At 40.5% G+C, this 15,058-nt stretch overlaps 1 protein-coding gene across 2 annotated transcripts; it reads left to right on the top strand.

Annotated features, from left to right (window-relative positions):
- The first annotated feature begins 1,277 nt into the window (after window positions 1–1,277).
- rapgef5b (Rap guanine nucleotide exchange factor (GEF) 5b) lies at window positions 1,278–15,053 on the top strand. Of its 2 annotated transcripts, none has more exons than XM_085918937.1 (18): window positions 1,278–1,472; window positions 4,707–4,837; window positions 5,400–5,500; window positions 7,827–7,905; window positions 7,974–8,118; window positions 8,201–8,298; window positions 10,178–10,208; window positions 10,284–10,362; window positions 10,777–10,926; window positions 11,244–11,341; window positions 11,763–11,885; window positions 11,987–12,165; window positions 12,787–12,877; window positions 12,967–13,017; window positions 13,242–13,329; window positions 13,401–13,465; window positions 13,543–13,597; window positions 13,676–15,053. In XM_085918937.1, the coding sequence occupies exons 1-18, from the start codon at window positions 1,293–1,295 to the stop codon at window positions 13,792–13,794; spliced, it is 1,863 nt and encodes a 620-aa protein (XP_085775063.1). In that variant the 5' UTR covers window positions 1,278–1,292; the 3' UTR covers window positions 13,795–15,053. The 2 variants fall into 2 exon arrangements, with proteins under 2 accessions (XP_085775063.1, XP_085775064.1); XM_085918938.1 differs by having other exon boundaries at window positions 1,293–1,472; window positions 12,967–13,035.
- The last annotated feature ends 5 nt before the right edge of the window (window positions 15,054–15,058 follow it).

Below are 15,058 nucleotides of genomic sequence, written 5' to 3' on the forward strand. Positions count from 1 at the left end.
ATCATTTTATTTAAAAAATAAGGACATTTCTCAGTGACCCCAAACTTTTGAAATTGTGGACTGGACAGTTGAAAGGGAAATATTTACGGTTGAACCAGGACACCAGAAGGTCCAAATCCAAAGCCAAGAAAATCATCAAAGACGTTGGCCACCTCAACAACAGACTGTTTTAGTCAGCTCCCCTCTGACAAATGTCTCGGCTCCTGCTGGTCCACGACCCGGAGACTGAGGAAAAGCTTCTTTCCTCAGGATGTCAGAACTCTTCATAGATTTATATAGTAGTACCTGATCATTCGAAACAACTAAAAAGGGTTAGGTGTCAAAGAAGCAGAGCAACTGAAATCCTGGACCCTTTTTCATCTGTCACTTCCATGAGTCAGCACGTTTAAGATGCCAGTATGACTGAATGGCCTTGCAAGAACCCAGTCAAGCGTTTGCTGCTGACTGCAGACAAATCAATAGGACTCTAATAGATAAAATGGTCATATGGGGAAAAATGAATGCCCTTGGTCATTCCTTCAATCTCACAGTAACCTTAAAAACAATGAGCAAAGAGTAAGTTTCAATGATCTTTACAGCAAATATAATGACATAACTATTATGCCCTTTAAAAGAATATAATACAGCATGGAATACGGCTGCAAGCATGTATAATTCTAATAATCGATTTATCTGTTGATTATTTTGTCGATTAATCAATTAATTACATTTTAAGAAGTTTTAATTTCTTTGGCTTTATTCAGAAACATCATTATCTAAAATTTAACACATTTATTTTGATGTGGGAAATTATAAAAGTATAAATATAAATAATATAAATTAAAATAAATAATATATTAATCATCGAATAATCATCCTTCTCTGATTATTTTGTAACCTTATCTCAACTTCGAGGGTAGTAAAAATTGTTCTTTATAATTTAACAACATCCTACAAGGGGATTTGCTTATTGTATTGTGTGCTTGACTGAACAAAATGTTTGACCTTCCAATACAAAGCACCCTGCCCAGTCCTGAATCCAGACTCTCCTGCATTCAAGGGATTCTCCAACTTCCTTTTTGGGTGTGTTTGGCGAGCCAGATGTTTCCTGAACCTGCCCTGTTCCCAACTCACCCCCCACCCTGTAGTGAAAGGCAAGGAAAGGACGAGAAGGGAGCGTGTCATTCCTTTTGTACGCACGCACCTGGACTCTCTGGGATTTTGCTTTCAGTGACAATCGAGTTTACAACAGAGTGATTTTCACCTCTTTGCAAGTCAGCTCCCGGGCGCCAGTCGTACTCTCTATCCCAGTGATGTCGTGGGACTGCGGTCTGAAGTACATGTTCTCCGTGTCCCCTTCGCTACAACCGAGCAGCATGTGCATCCTGCATGATAAAGAAGAACTGTCCAGATTGGAGATGGTCCAGAGACTGGCTAAGGATGGTTGCCGCTTCTTGCAGAATCACAGCAAGGGCCTAGAGAGGACAAATGAGGTGAGGGACACAGAACAGTGAGAAACTTCAATTATGTTGATGTTGAATTTGAATGCCTGCTGCTCTCTATGAAGTATCAATGTGAATCAGTAAAATTTTGGTATTTAGAAAGTTGGCTCTTGAGTACAATTTGTAACAATACGCTCTGAAATTCTTACATGCTAGTTCACAAGACCAATATACAGCATATTTACTCAATTCATTTGGAGGTGGCAGGTGGAAAGAGTTTTGAAATGATCTTCATCTAAATTTTTTACATCACAAAAATCTGCCGTTTGAGCAGCTTGTGCGGTAAATACAAAACTTTTTTTTGTCATTACACCATCCACTTGAATCATATCTTGTAAATCCATTCTGGTTGTATATAAAGGTGATAATCATAAAAAGTCAATTTAAAAAAAAATACTTTTGGAGTATGCTCAGATTTTACACTACAAAATTTTTGTGTTGGCTTAGCCAGTTAAAAATCTTTTCAAAATATTTCTGAAAACGCACCAGAGTTAGCAAACAACGATAGATGACATCATGTAAAATCGAAATGGCCTCTGATTGGTCAAAATCATGGCGCACTCAACTTCCTGCTGCCTGAATGGTTACGCTAACTCGACTATGCCACAATGGCAGGAAGCATTGACGCAAGTGGGCCAGACCACCATGCAGGGACATTATGTGGCTTCAGGGTGGAGTCCACTTTGTCAGGTCCCCGACCTTTTCTCCAAACACTAAATCTCTTTATCTGTTGTTATTCAACAGAATGACAATTTGTCTGCACAATGCCTTTACTAATCTCTGTGTAACGACATGCACAGAAAATTCTCAGATGGCGTCATATCCTCTAAATAGTGCAGCAATGTACGATACATATATTTACAGCATGTCCATCATAGCAGATCTTAGTTACTACTTGACATGGGAAATATAGAGATTATCTAGGAAATGCGGTAGTTGATTGTAATCCAATGATGCTGCGCACATACCAGCCATGTGACTCATATACATATCTAAATATGGGCATCAAAGAGCTTACTTAGAGTTCCCAGATGGCGAATGCATGACTTTGGCAGTCCAATGCACTCTGACTGTTATGCAATAACTTTCAGTCTTGTTTAGACTTATTTCCCCAATGTCATTTTGATGGATATGGCTACTTGGAATTGCTCCTCTTGGCAAATTCACCAAAATATTTGCACAGCGTGCACATTGGTGATTTGAACAAAGGCTTCAGCAAGGAACCAAATCAACATCAAATGCTTTTTTTTTTGAAAACCAAGCTGGTGTTTGAGTTTGGAACAAATCTGAGCCGTGTCAAGACTGACATCTTCCAGATTGCTTTTGAGTGTTCCATGCTAGCATCACGAAGCAGACAGGGTCCCTAAGCCAACGGAATGCATCTGGAAGGGAGAGACAATAAAACATTGAAAAAAATCACATGGCTCTAAAAAAAAATCAGTGTTTACTCTTCTACGGCTAAAGTCCATTTTGGGGAGACTTCAGAGCGAGATGAGTGTTGGGCTCACGTCAATGTCTGGACTCCATAGAACTGATTCATGTTTTACTGAGTTAACCACAAGGCTTAGTGAGTGTTGTACTCGTAGTGGCCGCAGCATCAGATCAATATTTCATTGTGAGGAAAGGTTTGTTTGCATATTGATGCTGACAAACTCACTTAATAGTGATCAAGTTGCTTTGAGAGCAGATGAAAAAATCATTTTACTTTTGGTTGAAAACAAAGGGAGCTCAAGACTTGCACTTGCTATGTTTGTATGTTGCGGTAACAATGCTAATGTGTCTTGAAGCAATGCTTGAATGCTTCTGTGCAAAAGGCAATTAGGCCAACAAAAAAAAATAAAAAGGATCCACTACCAGGGTGTCTGCACAGCTAATTGCATCAACAGAGACAAGTGCAGCTCTGACTGACGGGTGAGGGGAGGCGGGGCTTTGGACCAGTGTAGGATGCGTGTGCGTGCACCATACAGTGAAGTCCTCATTATGGCCAATATCTGTGATCCTTCCAAACCTGCCATTTGTCAAGTGGTTTATAATCTCCCTACAAGATAGAACAACAAAAAGACATTTGGGGTTTGTATGCAGCACATCAATTGACTTGGGTCTGTTACCATGGCTACGTGCCCCAAAAAGTAAGGTTTTGAAAAGAGGCAATATATTTGAGGTATTTGAGTGAAAATCAATTTAAAACACCACAAAGAAGCAATGTTACTGAGCCTACTGAATTTGAATTAACAACTTGATAAAATTGCAAAAATTGTCATGCTTTGTCGTGCTGAAACCACGCCTCGCTCAACTGTCAGCTGTCAATCAAGTGCCACGGCTAAAATCTGAAAAAAAACGCACCAGCCCAAAGCTCCAGTCCGGCTGTCAGGTTGGACGTTTTTCTCCACCCCCCCTCTCCCCCCCCCCCTAAAATCAGTGTTCTGTGAAGGTGTAATGTAACACACAAGCATTCTCAATCATTTAGAGCTTAAGATCGAAATATATAGATATTGCTGTCAAACAACGGGAATTTTGTGTTATCATGACATTTTCAATCGTTTTTTATGAATATGATGTGAACATCATTTAAAGAAAATATGCTCTAAATTTGATTCCTGATCTAATGGTTTTAAAAAGCAACTCCACTAGCCAAAAAAAATGCAGTGTTCCCTTTTAAACTACATCTTTTCCAGACAGATACATTTCTTGGCACAACACACTGATAATTGCTGTATACATTATCTCTGTGCAATTAATTGCAATGTTGGAGTTTCTGCGCCTTTGCCACCCACACTGTCTCGCTAGCTGTACAAAAAGAGGACCTGTCTGTCTCCCTGAATGAGATTTAAAGATGGAACAGGGGGTGACCTTTCCTGCTTCAGATTTATAGCAGATTGGGTGACTTGTCATGACAAATCTGGATCTGAAATCATAAAGACAGGTACGAAACAGCAGAACCTTGAAGGCACCAGTCATAATTTAATAGCGACGACATCAGGAATCAGTAATTAAAATATGTATGAGCCACTTATGTTAATTTGTCAATGGGCTCCTACTGATAAAGCCTGAATAATGATCAGTGGAAATTGCGCTTCATTTACAGTGCAGGCTTTGACACAACATTGTGATGGAAATCAGTGGTGATTTGTGTTGGTTGAAGAACATGCAGGGCGAGGGGGGGGGGGAGTGGGAGTCGCCTTGGTGATAATACAATCCCTCCCTCTCTCCATCTCTCATGTCCAGCCTGTCCAAAGTGACGAGGCAGTGCGCGTGCAGGAGCGGGGCCGCTGCGTTCTGGTCCTCCGGAGGATGGCGTCACAACCAGCGAGGGGAGGAGGCAAGCGGGAGGAGGCGGCGGTGGCGGGGAACCGGAGGTAAAGCCGCTCCACAAATCTCTGCCTGCCTCTCTCACTGATGCTTTCTCCGCCTCTTGTCATTCTCCCTGGATTACTCTGACAACTGCTCATATAGGACCGTGATACACGGATCTGAACAGAATGAAACTGTGAGCTCTAGCCTTCCCGTTCAAGTCGTTCGGGGAGAGAGACTTGTTTGGACTATAAGTGGGTGTGGGGGGGGGGGACACAGGACTCTGGATGGCAGCGTAAAGGGGGCATGCAACAGTAACCACGGTAACATTGCCGGCGTGAGGGCGAGGATGAGCCTGTTGCGGGATGAGATGTTGCTGCTGCACGCCGCCTTAGTGGAGCAGGAGGAGGATGAGGACGAAGATGAGGAAGGGTCAGAGGAGGGGACCGGCGGCAGCAGCAGCGACAGTACCGGCCGGGTAGAGCCGTCCACTCTGCCCACATTTGACGTGCCCTACTTCCGTTACATTGACGACGAGGGCACGGAAGGCGAGGAGGAGTGGAGCAGCGGTCGCTCGCTGTCCTCCATGGACGAGGACTCGTCCTCTGACTCTGTGGTGTCTGACAGGTACACGGTGGTGTCAGGGACTCCGGAGAAAATCCTGGAACACCTGCTGAATGACCTGAAGCTGGAAGAGGACCAGCCGGCCACACAGGGCAAAGACTCAGGTTGGTGGTTAACCCCCCCCCCCCCCCTCTACTTCTGTTATTGTTTGGGTTCCTCTTTAGAGAACATAAGTGAGTATTTAAAAATGCATAGTTAACATTATGTGTCTGTGATGTCATTATTGAGTGCAATAATTTGCAAGACTGTCTCACAGTCAAAGGTTCTGGGTTCTAATATCGGCTAGGACATTTTGTAGGTTTCCAAAAATATGCATATTAGGGTAAAGTAACAAAAACAGCAAATAGGTGAGTTTCAGGTCCTGCTCACCCTTGGATGTCACCATTGTTATTATTTTTTTAATTTCCTCTAATCAAAGGCAATCAATTTGCATTTTGGGAAATACACTTTTTTATACAGTGAGCAGGCAAGCATATCTTTACAACGGAAACACACCGTCAACAAATGCAGCCGCTTCGCTTCGTAGCAGCAGGTACTCTAATAATAATGTGACACTGTTGCCAAGGCAGAGGAAACTCCGTTGCCGAAGCTCGGAAGAGAAATAGTGAATAAGGGAGACGCAAGAGAGAGAGAGTGAGAGATTTACATACTTTGATTCTTGGTAAATGGTGGTGGTCACATTTTGTCTGTTACAAGCAAAGCTCCCCAATGAGGAATCATTACTCATTTCGATGAGGAAGTGAACAAAATTGATCTCAATGCTGTCTCATGGGATTTGTTGTGAGCCAATTGCTGGTGCAAAAATCAACAAACAGCAACACATCGTGCACATGTATCGACAAATAAAGAGACACCTACCTTTAAGTTCACTGGTCTGTGTTGAGTAATGATCCAGATGTGTCCACCATGAAATGAGAGCATGCAGGGTGAGAGAGCCACACTCCTACAGTAAAAAGCAATTGATGTCATAGGTGTCAAACTCAAGGTCCGGGGGCCAGATACAGCCCGTCATATCATTTTGTGTGGCCCGCGAATAAAAATTTTGCATCGACTTTGTGTCATTACTAAAATTATTAATTTTCTTCACTTTTTTTCAAAATAGAGATGTTGCTAGCAATTTTTTAATGACCATTCATCTTCTGAAACCATTTGAACTGTTTTTACTAGTCTCTGATTTCAAAACTACTACACGTCTAATCATCAATGTGAGGAGTTAAAATACACATAATATTCAATATAATCCTTTGAATTGCAAGTCAAAAACAAAAGGCTTATTGCTTTAGCTCTAAGAGGCTCTGAAGTTGCCATTTGCAAAATCTCGGTATATATGAGGCTAATCACAGAGAGATTGTGAAGGAGGCAGGAATTGATCCTCTGCCAGCAGCACAGCGTGATTTTTTTTTCATATTTTAGATGCACGCTGCTCACAGAACTATCTTGAAAAGAATATTTTGTGTTAAAAAACTCAACATGATCCAGCTAAGAAGATTCGATGCTTTTTATACATGGAGAATGGCTCCTTGTTGGCAGCTGAAGTCGATAATTGACACATTAACATGCTTAATATGAAGGCTGTGATAATTGTATTGTATCACTGTATGTTTATGTATTGAAATAGAAAAAGGATTGTCAGCCTAATTGATTCCACGAATGATTGAAATAGCGGATCAGTAATTGTGTGATGCTTTATTATATTAGTCATAGTGTGACTCCACATTTAAACTTGGAGTACACAATCAAAGCGGAATAAAGTTTGGGAATTAAAAAACACAACGATCCAAATACATTTAATATTTTTCCACATTGCTGTACGGTTTTGAAACAAAAAAGATAAAATAATGACATTTAAAAAAAAAAAAGAACAAAAACTTCCTTGGGTTGGTTTAATTTAATCGATCCAAATAAATTTAATATTTTTCCACATTGCTGTACGATTAAAAAAAAAAAAAAAAGATAATAATAATAATTAAAAAAAAAAGACGTTTTTTTTCCCTGTAACATGTAAGCCCGTACAACCTTGACGAGGACAAAAAACATGCGAGGACGTGCATTAAGACGTCGCCTTTCCCTCGCACGATAGGTCAAACTCCATCATGGTTTTCGAGTCAACCTACACATTAACATGATTGGCTTATCAGCACATTTACAGGCCGAGATGGTTATTGTGTGTGCCATTGAAGATAAAGCTATACTCGGGCTTGTTTGGACTCGCTAAACTAAATAGATGAGGAGAATCCTCACTGGGGCTGAGGGAAGCCATCATCAGAAGCTCGACGGACTTCCAGCATCCTCACTGAAATGTCTCTCATGTTGCTCTCCTTTGAAATGATTCCATTTCATAAATGAGTCATACTGGCAGAGATACTTTAAATGCTCCAGTAGCACTGAAAAATGTCCAATTACATTCTAATGATGCGTTTCTGTCAACAGACACACTTTTGGATGACTTTCTGCTGACCTATCCAGTGATTATGTCTACTGGTGATTTATGTCAAGCTCTTCTGGGACAATATCCTTCAATAAAAACCAATGTTAACAAGTTTAACGTCGACACTAGAAGCCTTAACCTATCCTTACTTATTGCTGCAAGCGCTGCCGAGCGAAAGAGCACACAAAGGAGATTGTGGAGAAGAAACAGAAAGTGGCGCACCTGGTGTCACAGTGGCTACTTCTCTGCAGAGACTTTCTGAGAGAGGACGAGCATGTCAAGGTGTTCATGAAGGTAGAGGACAAAGGTTGAAAAAGAAAAAAAAAAAAAAAGGGGTGGCAGCGTCTGTCTAATGAAGAGAGACTTTTTCTTGCAGACTTTGTACCGCTACATGCTGGATGACCTTTACGAGCACCCCGGCTTGCAGAAGGATTTGAGGGAGCTGCAGGAGCTCTACCAGCTGCATCGGAGGCAGTGAGTAACATAATCAGATGATTACCAAATGATTTACAAACGATATTAAAATGATCTGCTAAGGCAAGTATAACTATGAACGTCTGCAGGACTGAGAGGAAAACACATCACACAAAGGAAAAGCTTCTTCTTCTCTCATGAATGCGTTCTTTTAGAGGCTGGCGAGGAAATGCAGTGTTCTGGGCTTTTGTGCTTGCAAATATGAAAGTCAGGGAGCCCTTTATGCTGAATATCCATAAATCAAGGGAATAAAATAAAGACGAGCTGACGGGTGAATGACAGGTTTATGTACTTTGACGAGAAGGAAGAACATGGTAACCCTGAAGCTTCGTCTCATACAAAACATTCCGGTTAAGAAATTCGTTAATAATGCAGCAAAGTGCAAACATCAATTTTGAGAGACATTTTGTCAATATTTTTTGGTGATGAAGCTTTTTGATGTTACTACGTTAAGCGAGGGACGACCCAGGGCGTGCAGCGCAGGAAGTTACCCAAGCGAGGCTGCAATTTTAATAGCCACATTTTGGCACACTTTCTGTCCTTCCGAGATAACGAGCGAGCTCATCTTCAATGGAAGCGGCGGCGGCGGCTCTTTGCAACGTCTCATTTCTTTGCATGAAAATGTGCGAGGAACATGCTGCAGGTTTATCAAATTATTCTGAGCTGTTCAAAGAAAAACAGATTTACATGCGTGCACACACACATACACACACTAATGTGTGTTTTACACTCCCAACCTACATTGAGCAAAAATACAGTTTTCTTTTTTAATAGTGGTAATTTGAAACAATAAATAAATAAATAAATAAATAAATAAATAAATAAATCAAATAAATAAATAAATAAATAGATAAATAATAAATAAATAAATAAATAAATAAATAATAATTTTGCACATGGTCTGAAATGTGGATCTGTTTAACCCAATTCTATTTGGTTGATTATATTTCCTGCTCTCTCGTGGAAGAACATTGGCAATTACTGTATTCTGCACTAGTTTGGAAAAATGGGCTAAATAGTTTCTCTATATCCTGCTCACTACCAAACAAACACAACCTCCTTGGTGAAGGTGACAATCCCCCAGCTGACAAACACTTTGCCATGTGTGACTGCTTCTTCTAATCCCTTCCCCGGACCGCAGCCTCCAATCAGAGTCTCCCAGGGGAGTCTCTGTCCGCCTGCCCATTAGGATCCAGTGCAAATGGTCTCACTTTTGATGCTGCTGCTGCTGCTGTTTTTTTCTGCCAGTGACTCATTCTCGCTTACATCCAGAGAGGGAGACCCACCACAACCAGTACACTCAACTATTTATGGCCTTTCTACAATGAGACCCATTGGAAGCGCAAGATTGGCTGCTTTGTGCTGCAAAACGCAGACTGAGCTTTTCCATGTGCTCCTCAAACCTAAGTAACTTAACCGCGGTACTTCTCCCAAAGGCTTTCATAAGGCTTCCTTATGATTCAAATTTATATTTTAATAATATATTTTCATGAGGCCAAGGACAGCTGCTGTCCGGCCAGTAGGTCCCTCAGGATCGGCTTTGTGCCAACATGCCTATTGTGATGCAAAGGACCCTAATAGACAGAGCCAGCTAGCATAGCCATCCATCAGGACTAACTGTGGAGAAGAGGGTGAATAAATAAAAAGGTCTTGGAGGGGGAAAAAAAAATGTGCTTTCACCTTCTTGACATGGACTTGAAATAATGAAGTGAACCCACAACACATAGACTTTGATCAGACAGTGGGAAAATAAACAAGCTCAACTTCAGGGGCTATATAATAATAATAATAATAATAATAATAATAATAATAATAATGTTTGGGTCCATATTGGTTGGAGCTTTATTATTATTTATCAATTCTTTTTTTTCTTTCTCAGCGCGGTGGAGGAATATTCACCTCAAAGAAAGGTGAGTAAAGATGATGTAACTAAATGGGCCATTCTCTAGAAAATGGACTCTGAATGTTTATTTCCCTTCTTTCAGAGCAAAGCACTATTCCACCAATTAAGCCTGAAAGAGAACGGAGTCCTGTCCAAAGCCACGCACAGACAGACCAAGCAAGGTAAAAAGACACACGCATTCCTTACATCATAGGTTGTTCCTTAAAACTGTTCTGATGAGGCATGATCCTCAGTAGAAGCAGCACAATGGGAATTCTCCCGGGGAGTGAACGTGACAGTTAGGCATGCACATTCCTGAGTTATGATCCGGCTCCAAACAACAATGCAAACACAGGTCGCTTCAGCATGTCGTGCTGTCAGGAAGCTTCTGAAGGGAAGTGCTAATTTAGTGATGGTGACAACTGCTGTGTTTGAAAATTAAAAAAGACATAACAGCCTGCAGTCCCCGGGAAGTGAGTGAGAGAAATGGCAACTAGTAGAACATTGACGAGAAAAAAAATCTGTTCTATCATTATTCTATTTAGAAAATGTTATTTATTTATTTTTTGCCTTGACAAAACACTCCACATTTGCAGTACCTTGTCATGTTTACATCACGATGGACTCCTACCTGAGCATGAGGGCCCATCCTGGAGCTGTGGCTCAGGACTTGCTACAAACAGTGGCTGAGAGGATGGGCGTTTCCCAGAGCGAACTGGCGCTGGTGGCCGTCACTTATCCTGGAGGTAAACACATGATACTTCATTGTCTTCCAATCCAGTACAATACTTGTATCAACAATTGTGACTATTTACTATTGTGTATATTATATGCAATAATTGTCCATTAGCCTATTAAAGAGGAAAAATAGATTTTATACATGCTTTGCCATATATTGGAGCCAAGCACGAGGTGCCAAATTGTTCTACAGTCGATCAATAAACAGTTAAGTCAGTGGCTATCTTCCTCCAAGTAGGGGTCCTACCTCTTGTACACAGCTTGACAGAGCTTGGCTGATGTCTGTCGCTTGTGATATGTGATGTATTTTTTTCCTCTCCTGTAGGCAGACTCCTCCTGCAGCCTCATGACACACTTTTCTCCCCTTCCCTGCAGCCAGTGGGAAGACTGCATGTTTGCAGAAAGGATCTGGGTGAAGTCCTGGTAAGGAGAACATCGGTCATCAGTCGTCTCACAATACAAAAATGGCTCAACCATTTAGGGAAAAATAATCAAGATGCGCTAGATTTCACCAAATGAATAAATAATTCACTAGTACAGCATTTTTTTTCCTTCAAATTGCGTTTTGCTACACAACGACTTGAATTTGATCATTTCTATCAGTGTTATTTTTTTTCAGCCCTAGTCGCTATTAAATCATATAACAATAAAAATAAAAAATAAAGGTACTCGAATTTAGTCTTCAGAGTAAGGTTGTATTGGTAGGAATAGAATGATCTAAAATGGTAAATGATTCAAATTAAGGCATGAACTAACGTGTAGATCATTTATTTGGTGTTTGGTACATCCAAGACAGTATGTCTCAAGACTAAAGCAAAATGTTTTATTTTGCATCCCTCCTCAGAACCCGTTCACAGAAAACTCAAAACTGCAACAAAGGACTGCCCATATGCTTAGTTTAAACACATGGGATGTTGCTGTAGCATTCAGCAACATTGACTGGGCCATGTTTGACTCCATTCACGAGGTTTGTACCAGAACCTGAAATAATTTGCTAGGGTTGTCTAGAAATATCTCTCGCGACGTCATCCTGCCTCATTCATGCCACCGTGTTACCATTTCTTGCAGCAAGAGCTAATTTACTTCACCTTCAGACATCATACCAATGGAAACCACACGGCGGCGCTAGAATTGCTACTTCAGCGCTTTAATGAGATCCAATTGTGGGTGATGACTGAAGTGCTGGTGTGCACTGCACTCTGCCAAAGAGTACAGCTCATCAAGAAGTTCATCAAGATAGCTGCCCAGTAAGCATCCGTTTAATCGTTGTATTTCCTCAAATAATGACCTCCAGGCTAATAAATGAACCAATTAATTTCAGAGAGTATTATCTACTTAAATGAACATTGTTCCTCAAATAGACACCTTCAAAAGACAGTGGGGGTGGAATGCCCTACTTTGCTGTAACTATGTATTGTAGTGTGACATTCTGACCAGCCTGCATACGTTGCATCTGTAAAGCTGACGGTTATCTTAGAGGAAGAGAAATTACAGTGAATTCCAGAATACAATATGGTGAACTTGCAGGAAAAATAATCAAATAAACAAAGAATAGAGTTGGCAAGAACGTCTCGCTTGTAGTCAGGGGAAAGGAAGTTGGAAGCAAAGAATAGTATTTTATTAGTGATCATACTATTATTAAATATATATTGTATTCAATATTTTCACTTTTAAGTTATGCATCTAAAGCCCACAATGTCCCACCTGCTCTCAGCAGTTGAATAAATGTAGGCCAAATGTGAAAAAAGTGCAAACAATTGCAGCTGGCATACGTAGTTGTGGGAATGCTGCCCTCTAGTGGCTCATCAAGGTATTGCATAACCTTGTTTGCTCTGACCACTAATCGCACACTTCATATCATTTGGCAGCTGCAAAGCACAGCGGAATCTTCACTGTTTCTTTGCAATTATAATGGGCCTGAATACTGCTGCTGTCAGCCGCCTCAGTCAGACGTGGGAGGTAGCAATAACAAATGAATAATATCCATATTATTTCTCTCTCTTCTTGACAATTATGTAATGCACGTGATGCCATTTATATTCCCTCAGAAAATTCCTGGGAAATTCAAAAAGCTCTTTTCTGAGCTGGAGAGCATCACGGTAAGTAAGGAAAACAATGTCTACTCTACACAAGTGTAACTCAATAAAATAGAATATTGCAGAAAAGTTTGTTTCACTACAATATTTTTTAGATGCTCCATACAGAATAAAAAATATATATATTTGGAGTGCTTCACTGACAATAGGATGAAAAACAGGTTCTTTTTCAGAAGCACCCATGTGCATGCACATCCCACATTTTTGTTTTGAAAATGTCTTCATAGGATCCCTCGCTGAACCATAAAGCCTACAGGGACATGTTCAAGAAGATGAAGGCACCAAAGATTCCCTTTCTTCCTCTGCTACTTAAAGGTACCACCATCATTATCAACACGGAAGATGTCTCGAGATGCTGAGACGATACCTCGCTCTCTCTCTTGTAGATATTACGTTCATCCATGAAGGCAACAAGACTTTCCATGATAATCTGGTAAACTTTGAAAAGCTGGTAAGTCACAGAAGGGACAAGACACTGACTTTCAAATCACACTGCTTTCTAAAACGCTTATTGCTCCTCTTCACCAGCACATGATAGCAGACACGGTCCGCCTCATCAGACAGTGTCAGAAAGATCATTTGGGTCAGTACTCCCATTTTGTGCCGACCTGTGACAATGACATGTGATGATGAAGAAAAATGTTCTCCTCTTTCACTCCAGGAAATGGCATGAGCCCAAAGAGCAGCTCAGAGGTGCGCGCTTACATGGATAACCTCCACATCATCGACAATCAGCAGACCTTGTTTGAACTGTCGCACAGGCTGGAGCCTCGGACTTGAAAGCAAAAGACACACGTGATTTACCGTAGCCTTCTTCAAACACTCAGGAGCATGTCAGCAATCTGAGGTCACACGGCCGGACGACCACCAGAGAGAGCTAGTCAATCAGGAAACACTTGTCTGACACAGGAGACAAAGACAAGTGTTGTTTTTGTTACCGAGTCTATTTGTAAAGGTTCATCCATTCAGACATAATATATTATTTATCTGCAGTCAACTTGCAGAAGTCAAAACTGTTGCTGTTACTCTCATGTCTAGCAGGTGGCAACATTTGGCAAACGGATCTTTTAGGTTTTTGAAGCGACTTAAGGCACATTTGACACGAGATGACTCAATACACAGGATAACTGCAGCTTTGCAAACAAAAATAGATAAATACTATTAACTTTTGAAGCAATGATGTAAAACTGGACAATTTCCTGATGATCTCTCAAAGCACAATTGTTTAGCCGAGCCAAGACAGGTCCTGATAAGAAGGTTCCTCTATTCAAACAAAAGCAACAGCTCATTTTTAATTGCCTCCTAAGAAGTAATTATTTAGCAGACAGCTAGCTACTATAATTTATTAGGATGGCAGAATAACTATGACAACCGCTGATTAAATTAAGAGTATTTTAGTAAAGATGTATTTTGTTATGCGAGGACAAAAAAAAAAATTGCAGTTGGTTTTGATGGTTGAAGAACTGCAGTCATAGCTACAAGAAGAAAGTTTAAGCCTTGCTGGTAAATTACAAACCCTACTCCAAGTTATTAATTAGTCTTTGTGCTTAGGTAAGGACAAACAGTTTAAGATATTAGTGCAGAACATTAATGTAACTGTGTGGGTGAAAAGTCAAGTACATTAGTACCATTTTAAAAATAATTCCATTCAAATAAATGCTGTGGACAATCAGTATAATTAAGCATCAGATACACTCATTTGCATATTGTACTCACTCAGAACTCTTTCTTCAGACAAAAATGCATCGTTATATTTGTCTATGAAGTGCCACGAAGCCCACAGTCAATCTTGACCATCTAGTCTCGTTTACATGTAGAGTGTCGTGCTGTAGAAAGAAGATAGAGGTGATATTAATGGTCTCTTTAGACTGAGGGAAATGTGAAAATGAATTTCAAGAGGTTCTGGGTATATTTAGTGAGAAAGCATAAAAGAAAAATTCATTTCCTAACTTAAAACAACTCGTTGCTGCTGCCCTAGATGTATCTTGAGTTCAGACTCGGTAGAATGTATATTATATTCCATTTATTTGTATATTGACTGTTA

Source organism: Syngnathus leptorhynchus, chromosome 8 (assembly GCF_054491065.1).
Source record: "Syngnathus leptorhynchus isolate UIUO chromosome 8, UIUO_Slep, whole genome shotgun sequence".
NCBI lineage: Eukaryota > Metazoa > Chordata > Actinopteri > Syngnathiformes > Syngnathidae > Syngnathus > Syngnathus leptorhynchus.